The sequence below is a fragment of the Natrix helvetica genome (assembly GCF_964273705.1).
Source record: "Natrix helvetica genome assembly, chromosome: 5".
Taxonomy (NCBI): Eukaryota; Metazoa; Chordata; class Lepidosauria; order Squamata; family Natricidae; genus Natrix; species Natrix helvetica.
This window is the reverse complement of record NC_138551.1, coordinates 102092904-102116050: the sequence shown is the minus strand read 5'-3', so window position 1 is coordinate 102116050 and position 23147 is coordinate 102092904. Positions and strand designations below refer to the sequence as shown.

Below are 23147 nucleotides of genomic sequence, written 5' to 3'. Positions count from 1 at the left end.
GAACCATAAAATCCAGCAGTTCCACCTATTTGTACATATTCTTCCACCTGGGTTAAAAAGAATTTCATTCACTCAGGCAGAGAGTGGATGTTCTCGCTAGAGCAGGGGTGTCAAACTGGATTTCTTTGAGGGCCGGATCCGCATTGTAGTTCTCCCTTGCCTCATTGTCGGCCTGAACAACCTCCTGCAGCATTTTACAGGCCTAAGGAGGAATCCCGCACGACCTGTTTTCAGCATCCCTGGCCCCCAGCAAATGGGCCATGCGGAGGGCTCCTGAGCAGTGGTGAGATCTAATTTTTTTACTACCGGTTCTGTGGGCGTGGCTTGGTCGGCATGTCTTGGTGAGGTCATGTGACTATGCAGTCATGTAACTGGGGGATCAAAAGACAGAAACTCACTTAATGTCCTGCTGGAGCAGGGTTGGACTAGATGACCTCTAGATCCCTTCAAGCCCTGGATTATCTTCTGAAGCTGCATCTAATGCCAGGTTTGTAGATCTTCCTTCCTCCTCTTTTTCCCTCCCTCCCTTTCTTTTTTTCTTCTCTCTCTCTCTCTCTCTCTCTCTCTCCCCCTCTCCCTCTCCTCTCTCTCTCCCTTCCTCCCTCTCTCTCCCTCTCTCTATCTCTCTCTCTCTCCCTCTCCCTCTCCCTCCCTCCCCCTCCCCCCATTTCTGGAGTACCTGTAGTAAAACAAATGCTTAAAAAGGAAAAAAAAAGTTCCAAAGATCCACTGTGTGATGTGCGATCGTTGGAACTTTTTTAAAAAAAACTTTTAAAGTATTTTTTTTACTACTGGTTCGGGCGAACCGGCCCAAACTGGTAGCATTTCACCCCTGCTCCCAAGGCCTCATTCTCAGCCAGCAAAGTGCTGCTGGAGGCAGGGTAGGCTGAAAACAGGCTGCTGAGAGGGAGGGGTTGTATGTGGCCCGTTTTAGCTGGCATTGGCACCGCGGGACGGTCCTTTGATAATTCCAGGTCAGCCCCACGGGCTAGATTCAGCCTGAAGGCCTTGAGTTTGCTACCCTTGCTCTAGAGCAGTGTTTCTCAAACTTGGCGACTTTAAGTCCTGTGGACTTCAACTCCCAGAATTCCCCAGCCAGCTATGCTGGCTGGGGGATTCTGGGAGTTGAAGTCCACAGGACTTAAAGTCGCAAGTTTGAGAAACACTGCTCTAGAGGTAACTGAGACAAGTTCTTTGCACTTGTTTCTTTGCATGTGAACTTGGAACAAGCCTAGATAAATAATCACTCACCCTCTGAGTTTCTTCTCCTTATAGGAGTTGTCAGAAGACAGTTTTCTGCTCAGCTCTATTCAACATGAATTTTGGGAAGCAAATTTTGGGGAGCGACAGGTTGTTTCTCCAAATATGTCCCCCTGTCTCTCTGGAAATTAGGTTTCTATTTGAAAAATGTCACTCCTTCAATAGTTAGATCTAATAAGGCGGTATTTAATTCTACTGCCTTTGGTATTAGTAAAAGTCATGTTCAAACAGAAGGAGGTGATTTACTTAATTAATTAGGTTTTATAGTATCCTCAAATTGTATTTGGTTACTTAACTTTTAAGACCTGGTCTCAGACTGCCATAAAACATTAGTTCATATGTTTGCTTGAGTCTTATTCTTTAGCACTCACAGTTCCTTTTCAACCAGTCCAATCAAGTTTGCCAATTGCACAGGGACAGATAAGACAGCACTCCGGAGGGTTAATATCATTTCCCAGAGGATCATTGGTTGCCCTCTTCCCTCTTTGGAAGAGCTTTATAGTTCCTGCTGCCTTAAGAAAGTTCAAAGCATTTTTAAGATCCATCTCATCCTGGGCACCCTTTTTTTTTTTGAACTATTACCATCTGGCAGACGATACAGGATAATAAAACCAAGGACAAATAGGCTGAAAAACAGCTTCTATCCCAGGGCAGTAACTACACTGAATTCTACGGTATAGTGCAATATTAATGCAATATCAGGAGTTTTCAATTCAATTGTGTAGAATGCGAAGAATGTGTGTTTGTGTTTTATTTTTATAGCTATAATGTACAGTGAAGATGGCTTTTTAATTTCGTTGTACGAGGTGCAATGACAATAAAGTAAACTGTTAGCTTATTATTTTGATGCATGATTTAAGTGCAACGTATACTTTTCAAAAAGAAAAGCAGGTAAACTGGGGACTAATAATGATTACTTTCCTATAGCTTTTTAACCTATAAAAATAATCCTCATTCTGCAATGTTTGGATGTCACATGAAGGTAAATGTTTATCTGAAAAGTTTTATGTAGTAATATTCTTCTCCTTTTCCCCCCTGAACAATGTATTTGGTAAATAAGGCAGAATTCTATAGAGCCTTAGCTTAGGATAGCTTGCTGCCTTTGCAAGCAGTTTGGTCATTGATCAACAGAATGGAAATCTGGAATGCTTTTGGCATTCTGGAGTTTGGATCAAACAAAATCTAGACAGAGAGAGAGAGAGAGAGAGAGAATGGCAGTAATAAGTGTGTATTGTCCCTTCGACTTCTCAGCAGAGATTCCCAAACTTTCCAGCATTATTCCACCTTGTCCCTCAGCCTTTTCCTCCTCCTCTCCCTGTGTGCAGAATGAAAAGGATCCAGTTTCATTCTTCGCACAGATCAGAATACATGAAATGTACATCTCACATCAGGGAGCTCCCCAAAGCAGCCGTTCCGATGCACGTCCCTACAACTTACTAATATGCAAGAAAATTGCAGTGATGTTATATTTCTCTGCCCGAAAAGTTGAAAGCAACGTTCTTTTGCCTCAGGAGTCTATGAGTCACAAAAAGATCAAGGTGTGGTGATGGTATGTCAAAAGTCCACATATGTCTTAATGACTTCCACTCTTGATTTGACTTCCACTCTTGATTTGCTTTACCAAACCTTCTGGGCATTTGTGCTTTGGCTGTTTGGTGTGAGGTTTCCAAAAGGTGCCCTAATTAAGGTTAATTAATTCATGAGCATCGAGCCAAGTTTCAAAAGAAATCCAGTCACTTCTTAGGAACACCATTTTTGCAATACCCCATTGCAGTCAGATCTTACCTTATTTTAATTATGGCTGAACTTTGCCCCTGTTTCTTCCCTCCCCTCAGTCTGTGTCATATGAGTTGACATTTGGTTTAATTGATTATTTAACTAAACCCTTGGTGTGAGAATACATCTGAACAAGAATATACTGGTATACATAATCTAGTTATAATCATTTTGAATTTGACTAACTTGGCTTCCCCCCACCCCCTTTCTTCCCCATTCCTCGCAGTTATGGCCGAAGAGGATGCAGATGTCCTCAAGGAAAGCACTAGAGACAATCTCGAACCCGTAATGCACAAGCAGGGATGGCCTAAAAGCATGAAGCAGTCTTCATCCAGGCGGAGGCAAAATAAAGAGAGAAAACCAGGGTTTAAGCTTAATTTGTACACGCCACCCGAGACCCCTATGGAGCCTGACTGTCAGGGGAAGGGAGAGGAGGCAGAGGAGATGGCTGAAAAAGACCCATCACCGGCTTCTTCTCTGCCAGAAAAAGGGAAAAACTCTGAAGCCGTTTTCTCAAACAAGGACGAAGGGAGAGATCTGGTGTCTGAGTATCTAGAACTTCCCCGGATGGAAAAGGCAGATGTCGTGGATGAAAGCAACATCGAAACGGAAGGTATGAGTAGTCAAGAGAAGGACCGGCAAGAGGAGAGTATCCTGGAGAAAGATGAGCCTGAGCCTAGAGAAGAACACGAGGGAAAGAAGCAGCCTTGTAATGAGGAGGGACATGAGGACGAGGACGAGGCTGGAAGCCACCCGGGTTCAAAGGAAACAGAGGAGGTCGTATCAGGTGAAACTTTCAAAGAAGCGCTTGAGAATCAAGAAGCTTTTGTAGAAGCCGTGGAACTGAGTGGCAGGCCAAATGAAATGGATTTGATGGACCATAAAGTTGACTTTTCGCCCAAGTGTAACAATGACCTTAAAGAGCTTCCTGCTCTTCTGGAACCTGAGCCTGACCCAAGAGAGGAAAGCGCAGAAAATTCCAGCGAAGCCGATAGCCATGAACTCAACTGCGTGTTCAAGGAGACGAATCCAGAAACTCTGGAAATAGACTCCGAGACCATCCAGGCGGTCAAGTCTTTAACCCAGGAATCAGCAGAGCAGGAAGACGCATTCCAGGATTGTGCAGAGACCCAAGAGGCCTGCCAGAGCCTGCAGAATTACTCCAACACGACTCAAAGCCCACCGTCAGCTCCCTTAGAGGATTGTCAGCCGTCGGATCACAGCAGCCCCATTTCGTCTGTCCAGTCTCACCCAAGCCAGTCAGTTCGTTCGGTGAGCAGCCCAAACGTGCCCGCCCTAGAAAGCTCTTACGCCCAGATGAGCTCAGATCAGAGTGGCATCTCAGTGTCATCCCTGCAGAACATGGAAACCAGCCCCATGATGGACGTCCCGTCGGTGTCTGACCATTCCCAGCAGGTGGTCGATAGCGGGTTCAGCGATCTGGGTAGCATCGAGAGCACAACGGAGAACTACGAGAACCCGAGCAGCTATGACTCCACCATGGGCAATAACATCTGCGGGAACAACGCCTCGCAAAACAGCTGCTCGTACAATGCTCTCACCTCGAGCAACCTGACCCAGAGCAGCTGCGCCGTGACCCAGCAGATGTCGGGAATGAACAGCAGCTGCAGCATGATGCAGAGCGCCAGCATCAACTCGCCCCCTCCTTGCAGTGTCAAATCCCCCCAAGCCTGCGGGGTCGAGAGGCCTCCCAGCAGCAGCCAGCAGCTCTCCCAGTGCAGCCTGGCCGCCAACTTCAGCCCGCCTCTCCAGCTGAGCGAAATCGCTGAGGCCAGCAGTGCCAATGTTGGCTTGTACGAACGGGTGGGCCAGGGGGAGTTTGCGGCAGGACATTACCCGCAGCCTTCTGCCACATTCAGCCTGGCTAAACTGCAGCAGCTGACCAATACCCTGATGGACCATTCGTTGCCTTACAGCCATTCAGCGGCCGTGACTTCCTATGCAAACGGTGCCTCTCTAACCACTGCGCTCAGCAGCTCAGGCCTGGTCCAGCTCTCTCAGCCTTCCCACCCGGTTCCAGGAGGGGGCCAAGTCCAGGCGACCATGACCCCGCCCCCTAACCTCACTCCTCCCCCCATGAATCTACCGCCTCCCCTTCTGCAGCGCAACTTGGCTACATCTAATGTTGGCTTGTCCCATACCCAAAGACTTCAAACACAGATGGCCGGCAAAGGCCACGTTTCCGTTAGGACTAAGTCATCCTCTCTGCCACCAGCAGCAGCCGCCACCGCCCATCAGCCACAGCTTTATGGGCGCACCTCACAGTCTGTGGCCATGCAAGGGCCGGCCCGCACCTTAACCATGCAGCGTGGCATGAACATGAGTGTGAACCTAATGCCAGCTCCCGCGTACAACGTCAATTCGGTGAATATGAACATGAACACCTTGAACGCCATGAACGGTTACAGCATGTCTCAGCCGATGATGAATGGAGGCTACCACGCCAATCCTGGTTACATGAATCAAACCGCTCAGTACCCCATGCAGATGCAGATGGGGATGATGGGCACCCAGGCTTATGCTCAGCAACCCATGCAGACTACCCCGCACAGCAACATGATGTATTCCCCTCCTGCGCATCATGGCTACATAAACCCCAAGCAGTCTTTGAACAGCTCCTACATGCGGAGATAGGAGCCTGGGTCCCAATGCGGGTGGGGTGGGGAGATGCTCCCCCCTCCCTGCCAAGCGAGCCTGCAAGGGGTTAACCGGCCTCAATGCGTTGCTGTTTCGGAGCATGTGATTCAAAACCAGCAATTGGTGTAAATGCAAAAACAAAACAAAACAACAACCACTGGTTTGTGGCACCGTGAAAAACGTGTATGCAGAGAAAGCCTTACATAACGTCCTTTTAGTTTTTGTTCCGTTTGCAATTTTGCTTTGTTTGCAATCGGCAGGGTTTTTTTTCCCCCCGTTTTTTAAAAATACAATTGGTCTGGGAAAACGTGCGTTGCGAACGTGCAAACTCAGCCGAGGGTTCGCGTGCCATGTTGGATGTGCCTCTTCCTCTTTGACTCCAGCTCTTCTGGAGCCTATCTGACGTTGTGCTGGCTGTCAGCTTCCCTCCCTCGTCTCCACCATGTAAATGCCTTTTCGCATTGCATTCGTTGGATTATTTTGTTCCTCAAAGTGGACACTTCTGCATGCCGCTGTCTTTGTTAGTGACAGTGCGTTTTGTAGTACTGTACAAGTGTTGTGCTTAACAGTAAGCCATTTCCTTAATTGGTGAGTCTTTTGCCTTGATTAGGTTGTTCCTCTTTAAGAGGTATTAATATATATATATATATATATATACTTACACGCATACATACATATATATTTTTGCTAATTAGATTTTTTTAAAAAAGCATTGAAAATGATTCCAATTTTGATTTGATCAGTTTCTGGGTGCTGTTCATTGGGAAATTCATCTTTGTGATTGCACAAATCTGATGTGTCCGTCCGTCCCCCCCGTCCCCCCCCCCCCCCGGAACTGATCCAGAAGACTATCATGGTGAATTGCACCTTTGAATGGCAAATATTTCATAAAGATTATTCTCCTTTTTTGTTCAGATAACAGATCATTTTCGGTTAAGAAGTGGAGGAGGGGGAGGGGAAGGCAGCTTACTGTTACACAGGTTTTTTTAAAAAAAAAATTAAGATACAAACATTGTTTGAGGGAAGCATTATCTGTGTGTAATCAACTTTTTGAAACATTTTCATATGCGGATAAATTTGCAGGAATTTTTTTTTTTAAAAAAATTGTGAATTTGGTGTAAAGTTGCTATTTTATGGAAATGCCTCTAAACTTTACATTTTCATTCCATCTGTAGATTTTTCTACCTTTATAAAATACGGGAGTTATTTTTTAAGAAAAGTAAATAGAACAGTAGCGTGTGAATAGGTCAAATGAAGTTTAAAGAACGCATGTAAAAAAAAAAAAAGCAAATGGTATTTGTGTCTGTTTATATGGTTTCCTTTTCTCCCCCTGCCCCCTTTGATAGCCTTTGTACCTGTTCAGAGTGACAGTACGAGCCAAAAGTGGTTCCATCCATGTATAAAAAGTACACACGGTGAAACTTCTTGTATTTATGTTAACTTTTTAGTCAGTCACTCAAACAAAACAAAAACAAGCTGTACATTTTGACATAAAAATAAATTATGAGCCACTTTAGCCTACTGTCTTGAGATAACTGATGCAGTTGGAAATAATGATGATTCTTGCCATTGGTTCTAGATCACAGGACCTGACTCAAAATAGCCGTAGCTCTTAGACATATACCACTTCATAGTCCTTTTACTGCCCTCTCTAAGCGGTTTACAGAGTCAGTTGAGTGAGCGAAAATGAAAAAAACAAAATAAAGCCTAATCCAGATAAAATAATTGCAGTTCTAAAATCAAGATGCCTTGTTATTGTTGTTAGTTGCAAAGTTGTGTCTGACCCATCGCGACCCCATGGACAACGTTCCTCCAGGCCTTCCTGTCCTCTACCATCCTCTAGAGTCCATTTAAGCTCACGCCGACTGCTTCGGTGACTCCATCCAGCCACCTCATTCTCTGTCATCCCATTCTTCTTTTGTCCTCCATCGTTCCCAGTATAAGGCTCTTCTCCAGTGAGTCCTTCCTTCTCATTAGGTGGCCAAAGTCTCTGAGTTTCCTTCTTGAGATCTGGCCTTCTAAAGAGCAGTCAGGGTTGATCTCCTCTAGGACTAACCAGTTGGATCGCCTTGCAGTCCAAGGGACTTGCAGAAATCTTCTCCAGCACCATAGTGCAAAGGGTTAAAGATGCCTTGAGTTGAGGTTAACTCCTGATAACTCTATCCAGTGGCCTTGATGCTCATTTGGTTGTATTTTAATATTTCATCACATTTTCCCATCATGTTTTTGTATCATGCTCACAGAGGCATTAGAATGAATCTGCCTCCCCTTACAGTACACTTTAAGCAAATAGCTGTTCAACCTTTCCGTCTAAGTCAGAGGTGTCAAACTCAAGGGCCAGGGGCCGTATCCAGCCCATGGGGTGCTTAGATTTGGCCCATGGGGTCGTCCTAGAAACTGCGAAGGTCTGGCCTGCGGTGCCTCTGCCAGGGAAAATGGAGCTTGGGAGGGCCGCATGCAGCTCTTCCAAGCTCCGTTTTCCCTGGCAGAGGGTTGCAGGAAGACATCGCAGCTAAAAATTGAGCTCGTGAGGGCTGCGTGCTGCACTGTTTTCACTGGCAGAAGGTTGCAGGAGGCGGTCGCAGCTGGAAACGAAGCTCGAGAACCCGTTTTCCCTGGTAGAGCCACCAAAGGCACCCCTGACACGAATGATGTCAAACTGGCCACGCCCATCCTGGACCCCTGAAGTCAAACACAACCCTGATATGGCCCTCAATCAAATCGAGTTTGACACCCCTGATGTAAGTGATTGTAATCCCAGAAACCGCCATGATAAGTTGCTCCGTGGTTGCTGAAGTGCTCTTCCTAACATTAAACCATGGTCTGCCTCTCCACGTTTTGCTCAATGGGGTACTCTGTCTTTGACATCCCTTCAAATAATTGAAGATCGACCCGTGGCCAGGCTCTAGGGACCAAGCATGCCCAAATCTATCAAACTCTTCCATTTCAAGAAGGTGGAATTCTCACAGATAGAAGGAATAATGGAACATAGTTTAAGGGAGCTGGATGTAGGTGAATACCTCACTTCTAGGTTCATCTGCTGCGGCTTTAGATGTCCAGAAATGATTTCTGAAAGACGTGACGATAAATAAATAACTGAAATTAAATCTGAAGAAGAAAAATGGGTTCAGTGTTGAAAACTGGTCATGCTCGTAGCATTTAAGAATTTGAAATCTTCCTCCATATCTCCAGGAAAAGTGTCCGCCATTGATTAAAAAGTTATGGGTTTTGTCGTCCCGGCCCATGGGGCAAATCCAAAATATTTCCAAATGATATTGAGGGAAAGTTAAATACAGTGACAAAATAATATAAAATAATTCTGCTCAGAAACTTGGTGGGAACAAATGTGAGCACCTGACCACCGGTGGTGGGATTCCAAATCTTTTCCTACCAGTTCTATGAGAGAGCGCTTTGCGCACGCAGCACTCAAAGACCGGCCTCGGTGTCAGCACTGGTGAGTTGAGCTGTTTTTTTAAGCTCAGCTGAGGTGCGGCAATCCACTCTACCGCGCGAATCAGCTGAGCTAAAAAAAACCAAAGGAATATAGGACAGGGGCGGGGCCAACCAGTATTTGCCGGTTCTCTGAACTCAAAATTTCCACTACTGGTTTGGCCGAACCAGTCCAAACCGGCTGAATACCACCTCTGCTGACCACCATCTATGCCAAGAACTTCACAAGTGTTCAACTGCTCTCTCTTAACAAAACTCCCACAAAAATATTTGTGGACAGCTTATCTGGTCCTGCTAATTTGCATCTAGAGGTGATTATTTGTGCTTCACTGGTATTGTTTAAAAACAAAAGGACACCCAGGGAAGCGCAAGTCATCGTCCCCTCCGAAGAAAATAATTATGTGTGTTAACCTCGATTTGTTGGTGGTGTTAGTGATGATGATGATAATAATCCTAAATTGATCCACTACAAAATGAAGATTTCTTTATTCAAGTTTATGGATTATAATCTAACATGCTGCTCTGATGTGGTTAGTAAGTAGTTAATGATCCAAAGGATTTCATCCCGCAGTGGAGTGATTTAAGATAACGATGACAATGACAACAACAACAACGATGACGATGATCTGTTTTAGGTGCTGTTTGGTTCTCCAAGTAAGTTGCTCTTCTTTTTTTGCATACTCTGGAGTCCTTGGTGCTCTCTGGGGTTGGTGCTTTGCGTGCAGATTTGCTTAAATACATCGGTGCCCTGTTGATGTTGCCCAGCTGGGTAATAAAACATCTGTGAAGCAACAACCAAGTTCAGAAAGTCCCCAGGACTCCACAGTTCGACCCAGACTTACACACTGTATATATTCTCTTTCTGCACACTGTACACTGTTAAATATTGTGTCATCGCCAGACTTGGTTGCAGGAGTTCCTTTCTCCTTTTCTGCAGAAGAGCTGCTTTCCTCATCTTCTGCAAGCTCCCTATTAAAAGGCTGCCCTCCGTCGCTCCTTCTCTGCGTATAATCAAGCTGAAAATAAGACATTTTAAGGGCTTCCGATTGCAGCCATCTCCCCGCTCCCACCTCGTTCCTTCCTTAGTTGGTAACAAATGACTCTCTTTACCTAATGGTTTCACACTCCTTGATTATTTTGTAGCTACTTATTTTCCAAGAAACGGAATGTTAAATCTCTGCGTGGGCTTTCTCCTCTTTGCTTGAATTGAGCCTGCTGGTGCCATTTTTCCTTTCCAAGGCCAGCTTTATGTCCAGTTCCCGGAGCTGTTTCAGGAACCCGCGGTTTGGAAGGATGCATCTGTGCTGGAGGACCTGGCCAATGGCATCCACCACAGTCATGTGCTTGTAAATCATCAGATAGGCTAAGACCAAGGCTGCTGAGCGGCTACGCCCCATGGCACAGTGGACCAAGATCTTGTCTGCAAAGATCAAGAAACCAAAACAGAGAGAGACAGAGAAAACACAGAGATTTGGCATCAGAGACTTAGACTTTGTGCTCTTGGATAATGCACAGATCCACAGGGGTCTCAGCGGGTGCAAGGATCTTGAAACTTAGGATCCAGTGGTGACTGTCTTTTAAAGAATCCACTACAGTGCTCCTTGTGGGCTTTAAGATTCATGAGAACAAGAGCTCTTGAAATCCATGAAATGGACAGGAAAACAGGAATAGAGTCAAGCCACATTTCAGTGATGTAAACAGTAGTTTAGATGTAGCTCATGCTTGCGGGAGAAAGAGAGGGGGGAGAGATGGAGAAAGGGAGAGGGAGCAAGAGAGGGAGATGGAAAGAAGGAGAGGGAGAGAGGCAAAGAGATGGAAAGAAGGAGAGTGAGCAAGGGAGAGAGATGGAGAAAGGAAGAGAGAAGAAGAAAGGGACAGAGAAGGAGAAGGAGAGAAAGGGAGAGAGAAAAAGAAAGGGGCAAAGAGAAGGAGAGGGAGAAAGGCCACATGCTTTTCTTTTAAGCAGAATAGAAAAAATGCCCTTCAAATCTTAGCACCAAAGGTCTATTTTCTCACAAGTTAGGGTACACTTCTAATTTGACTTGCACTGTTCAATGTAAAAGACCACTCTAAGTCATTGTCTAATCGCAAAAATGAAACAGAACAATGGCAAAGATTTTACTCACTTTACTAGGTTGAGCTCAACCTGCAGGGTACTTTATTTTTAAGAAGGAATAAACAGTGCCACATGTAACTTATCTTCCTGATAGTAACACCCTAACTTCACATATAAAGATGCAGGCCATCTTGACATTTTTGACCTCCTGCAGAAGCCTCTGATCCTCCTATAGCCGTGATGGCGAACCTATGGCACGCGTGCCACAAGTGGCACGCGGAGCCATTTGTCAGGGCACGCGAGGTGCTGCCCTGTCAGCTGGCCAGGGTGCATGCGCGCGCTGGCCAGCTGAGTTCACCTTTTTAAAAGCTATTTTTCGCCTTCCCCAGGCTCCAGAGGCTTTATAGGCGCCTGGGGAGGGCAAAAAGTGACTTCCGGGTTGCTCGGAGGGTGGTTTTAAGCGTTCCGAAGGCTTCAGGGACCGTCCGAGGCTTCCCTGATGCCTTCGGAGCGCTCGGAGGGTGGTTTTAAGCGTTCCGAATGCTTCAGGGAAGCCTCCAGACAGTCCCTGAAGCCTCCGGAGGGCCTCCGGGGGGTCGGGGGAGTCTCTTTTCGCCCTCCCCAGGTTCCTATAAAGCCTCTAGAGCCTGGGGATGGCAAAAAAACATGAAAGAATCGGGGGGTCACGCATTGTGCGTGCATGCGCACTGGGGGGTCGTGCATTGCATTATGGGTCGGCACGCCCGCACTCGACCCCCCTGCGCTCCCCCCATTTGTGGCACGCGAGCCAAAAAAGGTTCGCCATCGCTGACCTATAGGCTTGGAAGGTGGAATGTAGGTGAAAAACAAGTGATACAATCCAACACAAGATACTTGTGCCTGTTATAGTTTTTTCACCCTGAAGATGTCTACAGTGGGCAGTTATGTGGGAGAGAATTTTGACACCTATTTAACTGAAAGCCTTGCAAGGCCTTTAGTTCTCAGGATGCTAAAGAGTTTTCCATAGCTTTGAGTGTAGGGACTCTGAATATTCTTATCCTGATTCATATTTGAATCGATCATTTAAAACGGGTGTCAAACTCAAAGCCCACGGGCCAGATTCGCCCTACAATGTGGTCAGATCCAGCCTGCAGGGCTGTCCTGGTCTACCCAATGGCGAGGAAAGATCAGGTCAGGTCTACCCAGAGTGAGGAGGAAAGATGCCAGCAGTTTGGAGAGTGGCATCAAGCTCGCCATGCCCACACAGTCAGCCATGCCCATCCACCGCTGGTGGGATTCAAACATTTTTACTAACGGTTCTGTGGGTGTTGCTTGGTGGGTGTGATGGGAAGGATACTGCAAAATCTCCACTCCCTCCCCACTCTAGGGGAAGGATACTGCAAAATCCTCATTTCCTCCCGATCAGCTGGAACTCAGGAGGCAGAGAATAGATGGGGGCGGGGCCAGTCAGAGGTGGCATTTACTGGTTCTCCGAACTACTCAAAATTTCCGCTACCGGTTCTCCAGAACTGGTCAGAACCTGCTGAATCCCACCTTTGCCACACCCCCAAGGTTAACCACAGCCCTTATGCAGCCCTCAATGAAGTTGAGTTTGACACCCCTGTTGTAAAGAGATGAAGAGCCCTAGATGGGTAGGAACTGTGTAGTTGTGGCATTCAAAGAATCTGGGGCAAAACATTTTCCCCTTAAGGATTCCTCAACCCAAGATATAAGAAACTATGGGTGTGGAGTGAACCCGCGCATCAGTCGCTTGCAAGCTTTAGGTGGGCTTACTGGTCTCATCCTGGAGTGCTTCGTGGATGAACTCGGCAGCAGAGTAGAAGAACTGGCTCAGGTTGAAGGTGGGAAGGTCGTCTGCCTCCACTCCATGGTACTGGATGGCCATGTCTTCGTAATAGTTGGGCCCAGTATCCACATTCCATCGTCCATGGGCTGCATTGAGCACATGGGTGAAGCCAGCTTTCTCCAGGCTGTACCGATCAAGTGCCGTTTTCCTGGGCCAAAGCAGAAAGGGCTTCTTTTATTTGACAACAATCCAAATGGGTGGCCACAACCATACGAGCCCCATCTATTTCCCCTTTGAATGACACGTTTCAAAGCGACCAGGGCTCTGATCCCACAGTCACAGTGGCCATCTAGATTTTTGCACCCCTCCCTGCTTCGGATACAGGTTCCAGGTTCCAAATAGCATCCAAAAGTAAATCAGAGTCCGAGGCAAAAGATTCCTCAAAGTTCCCATTTATTAAGAGAGCCATGTTGGAACATCTGGGAAAATCCAAATCTGAAAGCTTCCCAGTTTTCCCACCCAGTTGAAAGTTCAAGATCCTGCCCCCATACCCACAATGGTCCATCACATGGTCCAACCTTCCACTGCCATACTGGCAGTTCCACCCATCCAGTTCTGGCCAGGTGCAGAGACAAAGGATGACCTTGGCTTTCTAGAAAGATTTTTGTTATGGCTACATATCATCCAACTACGTATAATCCTCCCTCCCATTTTCCCACAATAGATAATGCATATTAGAATAATAGAAAGTATGGCAGGCCTGAGGTTCAAAAGAAAAGATGGCCGCAGGCCTGACACAGGTGGGAATGGGGCAACTTGCCACAGCCAACTTGCTGCAGTAAACTCACGATGACCAACTCAGCACGGCCAACTCTCCACAGCCAACTCATTGCCAACTCACTGGGACAACTCATCATGGCCAACTCTCCACAGGCAACTCATCAGGGCCAACTCGCTGTGGGACAACTCTCCATGGCCAACTCTCCATGGCCAACTCTCCAAGGCCAACTCATCACGGCCAACTTGCTGTGGAACAACTTGCCATGGTTAACTCACCATGGGACAACCTGCTACAGGACAATTTAACAATTCTATTTAATTATTTAAAATAAATAAAATTATTTTAATCTTTGCCATTCACATTTCATTCTTTCCCTCCTTTCTTTAATGATTCTATCCCATCATTTCTTTGATATTAGTGTAATTAGTGTAAGTCTTGTCACGTAGTGAGTTGGCTGTGGCAAGTTGACTGTGGTGAGGTAGCCATGATGTGTTGGCCATGGCGAGTTGGCCGTGGTTGGCCGTCATAGACCATTGACCGAGTTGGCCGTCATAGACCAGGGGTGTCAAACTGAATTGCATTGAGGATTGCATTAGGGTTGTGTTAGACCTCAGTGGGCCAAGTGGGCGTGGCTGGGGTGGGCATGGCCAGGGTAGGCATGACTAGCTTGATGTCCAACAGCCCTCTTCAAGCGAAAACGGAGCCCGGGAGGGCTGCATGCAACCCTCATGGGCTCTGATTTTGCTGGCAGAGACACTGCGGGCCAGTCCTCCACTGTTTCCAGGGCAGTCCTGTGGGCCACATCTAAGCACCCCACAGGCCAGATCTGGCCCGCGGTCCTTCAGTTTGACACCCCTGTCATAGACCCATCCAGGTAGCTCTCGACTTATAACCATTTGCTTACAATGGGACTGAAAAAAGTTACTTGTGACTGTTTTTCACACTTATAACCATTGCAGCATCTTGAGGATCACATGATTACAACTTCGATGCTTGATAAATGGCTTTGTGACACTTTTGCAGGGTCCCAGGGTCACGTGATCAGTTTTTGCGACCTTCTGACAAACCAAGTTGATCAGGAAGCCAGATTCATTTCACAACCCTACTATTAATGTAGCAACTGCCATCATTCACTGTGGCAAGAAGGATCATAAGTGGTATGACCTAGGCTCCAGGACTGGTCCATGTTCCTCCTCAACCTCCTCACTGTCCGAATCTGCCACTAGCTCTGCTGGCCGCTGGTGGGCCACAACAATAAGATGGAGCAAAACTCACTTAACAACTATGTCCAAAAGAAAGATTGGGCTCAACGTCGGGTTATAAGTCAAGGATTACCTGGAATGAAAATCTCTTGGCTTTTTGACACAACTTACTCATCTCCTATGTAGAGGTTTGGCCAGACTTCGTTGACATGCGTGTATTTGGGGCTTCCTTTCCAAAAGAGCCTCTCCAAATCAAATGCTCCAGGTGTACAATAGTCACTCTCTGGATCTACTTTAACCGCTGCGTAAGCACTTCTTTTTCCAGATTTCACAGCAGATGAAGACATTTGGTCTCAAGAGTCCAAAGCTGGCACATAGAAAGCTCGGATCCTGGAATAAACAACAAGGAAAAAGTGAGATGGGTGGGAAATATATAGGCAGGTAGAGCTTCTGAATCCCTGGATTACCTTAGAGCAGTGGTTGGAAAAGTAATTCTTATGGAACCAGAGAAAAGAAAGTCTTCTAATGGGGAAAAGGTTGAGGGCCTTCATTATGAAGGCTGATATATGACACAGGCAGTGGTGGGATTCAAATTTTTTTACTACCAGTTCTGTGGGTGTGGCTTGGTGGGCGTGGCAGGGGAAGGATACTGTAAAATCTTCATTCCCTCCCAATCAGCTGGGACTCGGGAGGCAGAGAATAGATGGGGGTGAATAGTCAGAGGTGATATTTACCGATTCTCCGAACTACTCAAAATTTCTGCTACTGGTTCTCCCAGAACCTGCTGAATACCACCTCTGGACACAGGGCTCGATTACTTGAGATATCTTCTATAGCGTCTTCGCAGCTGAATTTAATCTTGCAGGTCTGGTGCCCTTCAGCTTCCTTTGATTAAACCATTAAACATTTGTTGGGACCTTGGAAATGCGCCTTCTCTGTAGCAGCACCTGCCCTCTGGAATGAGGTTCGTCTTGAGACGTAGATGGGTCCATTCTGCTGTCCCAAAGGTGCAACTGGACTTTCTGGTTTTTCTTTGAAGAAGTTTTGCTTCTCATACAAGAAGCTTCTTCAGCTCTGACTGGATGATGGGGAATAGAAGGATTTATACAGCTGGTCATTTGCATTCTTTTAATGAGTCATTAAGACCACCTGGAGTTTTATTGGAAGGATGGTATTGTAGACTGGAGATAGATGATGTCGTATCCCTCCCCCTCTGTTGAGAGAGAGAACTGTTCAATGTTGACATAGATGACCTCTTTGACCCCTCTTTCATACCAGCAGTCCTCTCTGTCCGAAATGTGGACTTTGCTGTCTTCAAAAGAATGGCCTTTGTCTTTTTACACAGTCCTTTCAACAGTTCCAACCTCCACATCCATTTGCACTACTCAGGTGACTCTGAGGATGCAGATAAACCTCCAAGGTGGCCTCAACATCTCTCTAAAAAGAATGCAAATGACCAGCTGCCTGCAAAGAGTATAAATCCTTCCGTTCCACACCAACCTGTCAGAGCGGAAGCAGCTTCCTGGATGAGAAGCAAAACGTCTTCAAAGAAAAACCAAGAAGTCCAGTTGCCTCTTGAAAAAGCATCCTTTGGGATAACCATGACCTGGATGGCTGAGAATCTTGATAGACATCCAATCTGCTACAGCTTAGAAGAACCATAAAACCTAGCTCTTCACTCGGGCCTTTAGAGAAAGAAGACTGAGGCCTTTGCTTCATTGGGCTAGCTATCTTTTATTTTTAACTGTTATATTTTACTGATCTGATCGTAATTTGTTTGGTGTGAGCCACCCAGAGTTGTTGAGAGATGGAGACCATACCTGTTTCATAAATATTATTATTACTACGGTTGGTTGCACACTGTTGTGGCCCACCAGCAGCCAGCAGAGCTAGTGGCAGACTCAGACAGTGAGGAGGTTGGGGAGGAACATGGGCCAGTCCTGGAGTCTGGGGGACGCTCTGATGAGGGCTCTGTGTCGGAGGCAGAGATGGGACCAGGGCCACCTGACAGTTATCAGCTGCCTTTGGAGTCAGAGATCAGCGGGGCAGAAGAACAGCTGGAGCCTGTTCCCGATGTGCGCATGTGCAGAGCTTCCAGGAGAAGGGAACAGTTAAGGAGCAAAGGTCAACTCAGGAGTAAAGGCACAGGTGGACAGTGAATGGCCCCTCCCATAGGGAATAAAGAGGAGCGAAAAGGGCGTGGAGTTTGCAGGAGACAATTAGTTCGCTTCATTGGAGTGAAGATTTGTTCGTGACTCTCAGAGACTCCTTGCCAAGTATTTTCTTGTACAGCGTTGCGTTTGGAAGATATCATCCTGGCAGCTCTCCAAGCCTGATAAGGTCTGTGGTTGTAAATTCACCCTTGAAAGACTGTTTGCCGGGACTTTGCTGGATGTGAATGAGAGGAACTCACACTAGCTTAATAAAAAGGGGTTTTATCAAGACAAGGAGGCTGCTTCGTGATTTTGTGAAGCCTAGGTCAAAACACAAAGTCAGCCAGACGTTTAGACTGGATTTGACATTTATTAATATTGGAGCTCGTTGTGTCCAGCTGAAATCCCTTTTAAGATTCTTCTCTGAGCAAAAATGGGCTCTAATGCCAAGAAAGAAGGATCTCCCTCAATTTCAGACCCTCATTTTTGAAAGACCATCTTTATCTCTGGCTAGGACTTACCAAACCTGCCTGTTTAGTTCTTTCAGAAGATTCAACCTGGAGATTGCTGGATAGAATGTCCATTGTTAGACAGTTCAACTGGCAAAGAGATTCTGAATTTCCACAACAATGTACAGTACAAGGCTATTAATACTACTCAAAAACAGTTAATGGAATAGAATTGGCAGGCCAGTTACCTTTGAGAAATTTGACAGACTGTGATAACGAAGAAGAGAAATTACCTCCTAAATTTCTCTGGACCAGAAACTTGGCTGACTCTCCTCAACTCTCAGGCAGGAATGAACAGGGTTTCCCAAGCAAAGTCCAGGGCTCTGAGATTCTCCAGGTGTGTTTTTTTTTTTACAGTTGGCTTGAAAAGGCATCAATGCAAAGCCCAACAGCAGATCTGGGAATCTGGAGGAGAGCCCTGGAGATGTACTGGATTTTAGGGGAGGGAAGCAGAGTTGTATCCTTGAGTGGCCTCTATTCATTTCAAGGGGGTATGACAAGGACAACTCTGCTGGTGGATGGTGTGCCTGATGCCCTGCAACAGGGATGGTGAAACTTTTTCTTACGGCGTGCCAAAATTGAGAATGTGGGCACATGCCCACTCAATCTTCCCGCCCACCTGTGCTTGTGTGCACAACCCCCCCCCCCCGCTTTCCTGAAGCTTGGGGAGGGTGAAAAATGGTCCCCATTGGCCCAATCGGAAGTTCAGGAATGAACTTCCGGTTGGCCCATTGGGGGCATTTTCTGCCCTCCCCAGCCTTTGGAGGTTTCCCTAAAGCCTGAGGAGGGCAAACACAGCCTCCCCTGGCCCTCTGAAAAGAGCTGAGGGCTGGTGAGCCACTAAATATGACTCTGCGTGCCACCTGTGGCATGCGTGCCATAGGTTTGCCATCACGGGCCTACAATCTAGAAAAAGTGGCAATAGCACTTAGACTTATATACAGCTTCATAGCCTTTTTACTGCCTTCTTTAAGAGGTTTATGGAGTCAACACGTTGCACCCAACAATCTGGGCCCTCATTTTACCAACCTCGAAAGTATGGAAGGCTGAGTCAACCTTGAACTGGTCAGGATCGAACTGCTGGCAATGGGCAGAGTCAGCTTGCAATTCTGCATTTTAACCACTGTGCCACCATGGCTCTATTTGCCAGGTAGACACAGCCATACAACATAGTGCAGTGGTTAGAGTGCTGTACTGCAGGCTACCTCTGCTGACTGCCTGCAATTCGGCAGTTCGAATCTCACCAGGCTCAAGGTTGACTCAGCCTTCCATCCTTCTTCAGTTGGTAAAATGAGGACCCAGATTGTAGGGGCAAGAGGCTGACTCTGTAAACTGCTTAGAGGGGACTATAAAGCACTATGAAGTTGTATATAAATATAAGTGCTGTTGTTATTACTGTAGACAGACAGACAGACAGACAGACAGACAGACAGAGACACACACACACACACACACACACACACACACAGAAAGACGATCTTGGTTTTTGTGAACCACTGCAGTTGGACCTATAATCTGTTATACAGGAAGTCCTTGACTTACGACCACAACTGAGTCCAAAATTTCTGTTGCTAAGTTGCTAAGACATTTGTTAAATGAGTTTTGTCCCATTTTTGTGACCATTCTTGCCATGGTTGTGAAGTGAATCACTGCAGATATTAACTTAGTAACATTATTGTTAAGTGAATCTGGCTTCCCCATTGACTTTGCTTGTCAGAAGGTCACAAAAGGGGATCGTGTGATCCCCGGGACACAGATCCCGTCATAAACACCAGTCAGTTGCCAAGAATCTGAATCTTGATCATGTGATCATGGGGATGATGCAGTGGTCATAGGTGTGAAAAACAGTCATAAGTCCCTTTTTTCAATGCTGTTGTAACTTTGAACGGTCACTAAATGAACTGTTGTAAGTTTAGGACTACCTGTATTGCAATAGAAATAATCATTATAATAGCAATAGCAAACAAAGATCTTAACAGAAGTTATATCCTACGCCCGTGATGGCGAACCTATGGCACGCATGCTACGGGTGGCACCCGTAGCTATATCTGCCAGCACATGAGCTTTCAGCTCCAGTGTGCATGCATGTGCCAGCCAGCTGATTTTTGGCCTTCTGGAGGGCTGGGAGAGGCTGTTTTCGCCCTCCCCAGGCTTCAGGAAAGCCTCCAGAGCTTGGGCAGGGCAAAAAGTAGGCCCAATGGACCTACCGGAAGTTTGTTTTTTGCCCTCCCCAGACTCTGAAGGCTTTCCTGGAGCCTTGGGAAGGCAAAAATGGCCTCCCCTGACCCCCTGGAGGAAATAACAAACTCAGCTTGGAGGGGAGTAGTGAGGCACACATTGGGGGGGGAGCATGGGGGGGGGGTTGTGCGTACATGTGCATGTGGGGGCACACTTTGCATTATGGGTGCTGACATGCACGCACGGTATCGCATGCGCACCCGTCGCATTTTTGGCACTCAGCAACAAAAAGGTTAACCATCACTGTCCTCTGCTATCTTGTCCAAGCTGACTTAATAGAAGAGGGAGGACGATTTAAAGCAGGGGTGTCAAACTCAAGGCCTGGGGGCTGGATCAAACACAACCCTGATGTGGCCCTCAACAAAACCAAGTTTGACACCCCCCCTGGATTTAAAGCATTTCAAACCGCTGTTAGTTACTAATTGTTTCAAATGACTTTTGTACTTCTGTTCTTTTCGAGAGGAACAGGAAATTTTTAGAGATGAACTGTACAAAAAGAATAAAAACACCTGAGCAGCAATAAAATCCTCTATCTTCCAATAAAATATGGAAAATGCAAAAAGGGCAACAAAGTTGATTTTTAAAAGATGTTTGTTAGATATTCACTCTAGCTACCAGAGTTTCCACTCTGGTCCTCTGTTCCAATGGGAACAGAGGTTTAATCCTATTGGCTAAGAGGTCTGATGGCTCCCTATAAAAGGGCTGCTGTCAGACCAAGCAGTTGCTGGATTGTACATGCTGTTATTCTGTTAATAAAGAGCTGTTGTTACCACAAGCCTGTCTCTGCCTTCTCAATACCCAATCTAACACTGGCGACAAAGGTGGGATTGAGAGGCAGATAGGCGAAGAAACGAACAACGAGACATCCAGCAAGTAGATCAAGCCCAGAGCTTCTGCGCGGCATTGAGCTACCATTTTGAGCGGCAAATTCGAATTGCCTCAACCAAGAATGGCCATGCACGCCCCGCCAATTCCGTATGATCTGGTGGCTGAACACTGGGAATCGTATATGTTACGATTCGAATGCTTCCTCGAGGCAAACGACCTCATGGGTGTCCCAGAAACCCGAAAGAAGAACCTCTTTCTGGGGTATTGTGGCAGAGAGGTCTTTGAAACCACGAAGAACTTATCGGAGCCAACTCCGCTCCAAGCGGTTCCTTGGGCGGCGTTACAGCAGACCCTGAAGACCCACTATGCACCCAAACCATTGAGGCACGTTCGCCGCCACAAATTCAACATTAGAAATCAGAAGGAAGGCGAATCCATCAATCAATATGTGGCGGCACTGCAAAAGGCAGCGACTTATTGCGAGTTCTGTGACCTGGACGACTTAATATTAGACTGCATAATCTGTGGTGTGCGGGACATTAATTTGCAGAGACGTTTGCTTGCCAGATCAAACATGTCTCTGCAGATTGCACTTGATGAGGCCAGGGTGTCCAAATCCGCAGACAAGTCCACGGAAGCCTTGCAGCATCAACATAATGTGCCACAAACAGCGCAGAAGCAAATGTGCATCCATCATGAGGCCGCAGAACAAGAGCCCTCTGACAGTGAAGATAACAGCTACCGCATGTGCCGGCGTGAAAATTCAACTTGCGTTTGCCACCTTGCGCTAGCTGCAGAGGAGACCATGCCCGGTCTACCTGTTGTTTCCGAGACGCAATCTGTCAGCGTTGCGATAAGAAGAGGCACATTGCCAAAGTGTGCCGGAGCGAATTCCATGCCACCACTTGGCAGCCAAAAACCACTCCAAGCCACCAACAGAAGCCCAACCCAGGGACCTGGCAAAAACCAAAACGGCGCCCAGAGAGAGAACTAAAAGTTACCTATCACACTGGGATAGGGCAAGTCCGCACTAGGTGGCCAAAAAAGCTGAAGGTCACCATCCTCATTGAGGACGCTCCCTGTGAGCTAGAAATCGACCATGGATCATCTTTAATGATCATCTCATGGTCAACCCTGAAGCAAGCCATCCCGAGCCTGAAAAAACAGCACCTTCGCACTCCAGACATCAACCTGCGTGATTACCAGGGGAACCGAGTCCCAATTGTGGGCCAAGGCACCTTCCGGGTATGCTTCAAGGACTTCTGCGCCAAGCTCCCAGTGACCGTGGCCAGTGCACCCCTGCAGAGCCTCCTGGGGCTCAATTGGTTTCAAACCCTGGGGTTGGAAGTGACTGGAATCAACTCCGTGAAAGATGACGGCGCCGAGGCCATCTTTAAGGAGTTTGAGGACGTCTTCGTTTCCAGCCTCGGTAAGTATGTGGGGACGCCAATCTCTTTTAGCTTGGACCCCAACATAGCACCTAACAGACTTAAGCCCAGGAGAGTACCTTTCGCTCTCCGCCCTAAAATCAATAGGGAAATTGATACGCTTGTGAGCCAGGGAATCCTAGAACCAGTCGACTATGCACGCTTGGAGACCCCTATTGTGACCCCGGTCAATCCGGACGGGTCAGTCTGCATCTGCGCGGACTATAAATGTACAATAAACAACGCGCTACAACAAAGCACTTACCCTGTACCCATTGTACAGCACCTACTCCATTTGCTAGGCCCAGGAAATTTTTTTGCGAAATTGGACATGGCGCAGGCATACCAATAGTTGCCTGTAGATGGCGCCACAGTGGAGGCTCAAGCCATCGTGATGCACAGTGGTGCATTCAAATGCCACCACCTGCAATTTGGAGTTAGTATCATCCTTGGACTGTTCCAAAGCGTCATGGAATGGCTTTTGCAGGGGATACCAGGAGTCGTCCTCTATTTTGACAACATCTTGGTATCGGCTGCAAACGAGGCACAACTTTTAAAAAGAGTAAGAACGGTTTTGACCCGAATTTGCGAAAAAGGCCTCCGGCTCAAAAAAGAAAAATGCAAAATTAATGTACCAAAGGTTGAATTCCTGGGGTACATGATCGATGGCTCTGGGATTCACCCGACATCACAAAAAGTAAAAGCCATTCAGGAAGCCCCCACACTCCGCACTCAAGCCGAGCTGCAGGCGTTCCTCGGGCTCCTTAATTTCTACAGCGTCTTTCTCAAACAGAAAGCCACCGTCGCTGAACCATTGCATTGTCTCCTGGCTAAGAACACCAAGTGGTCCTGGGGCTGAGCCGAGGCCACCGCATTCGCCGCAGTCAAGCGCCTTCTGACTGCTGACTCCCTGCTGGTCCAGTACAGCCAGACCCTGCCGTTGGTGTTAACCTGCGACGCATCCCCTTTTGGCGTCGGGACTGTCCTTAGCCACTGCATGCTCAACAGCACAGAAGCCCCTAT

The 23147-nt window shown here is 46.9% G+C and overlaps 2 protein-coding genes across 10 annotated transcripts in view; one reads left to right on the top strand and one right to left on the bottom strand.

The window, feature by feature from the left end:
• KAT6B (lysine acetyltransferase 6B) overlaps nucleotides 1-5964 on the top strand; it is a 97544-nt gene extending 91580 nt beyond the window's left edge. For all 6 annotated transcript variants that reach the window (XM_081956499.1, XM_081956501.1, XM_081956503.1 and 3 more), the window contains exon 18: nucleotides 3263-5964. In XM_081956499.1, coding sequence (XP_081812625.1) covers nucleotides 3263-5691 — 2429 coding nt within the window. In that variant the 3' untranslated portion in view covers nucleotides 5692-5964. The remainder of the gene's footprint in view (nucleotides 1-3262) is intronic.
• Nucleotides 5965-6795: 831 nt separating this feature from the next.
• The window catches only part of LOC309393924 (dual specificity phosphatase 29), a 28979-nt gene continuing 12627 nt past the window's right edge, over nucleotides 6796-23147 (bottom strand). The window contains exons 2-5 of one of the 4 annotated variants that reach the window (XR_014175655.1): nucleotides 15141-15359; nucleotides 12974-13194; nucleotides 10255-10564; nucleotides 6796-10160 (exon numbers count right to left, since the gene is read on the bottom strand). Coding sequence is in view for 1 of the 4 variants with exons in the window: in XM_081956534.1 (XP_081812660.1) it covers nucleotides 10314-10564; nucleotides 12974-13194; nucleotides 15141-15316 (648 nt within the window). In the remaining 3 variants the exon portion in view is untranslated. Of the gene's footprint in view, nucleotides 10565-12973; nucleotides 13195-15140; nucleotides 15360-23147 lie in introns of all 4 variants that reach the window. The other 3 variants (XR_014175656.1, XR_014175657.1, XM_081956534.1) reach the window with 3 other exon arrangements.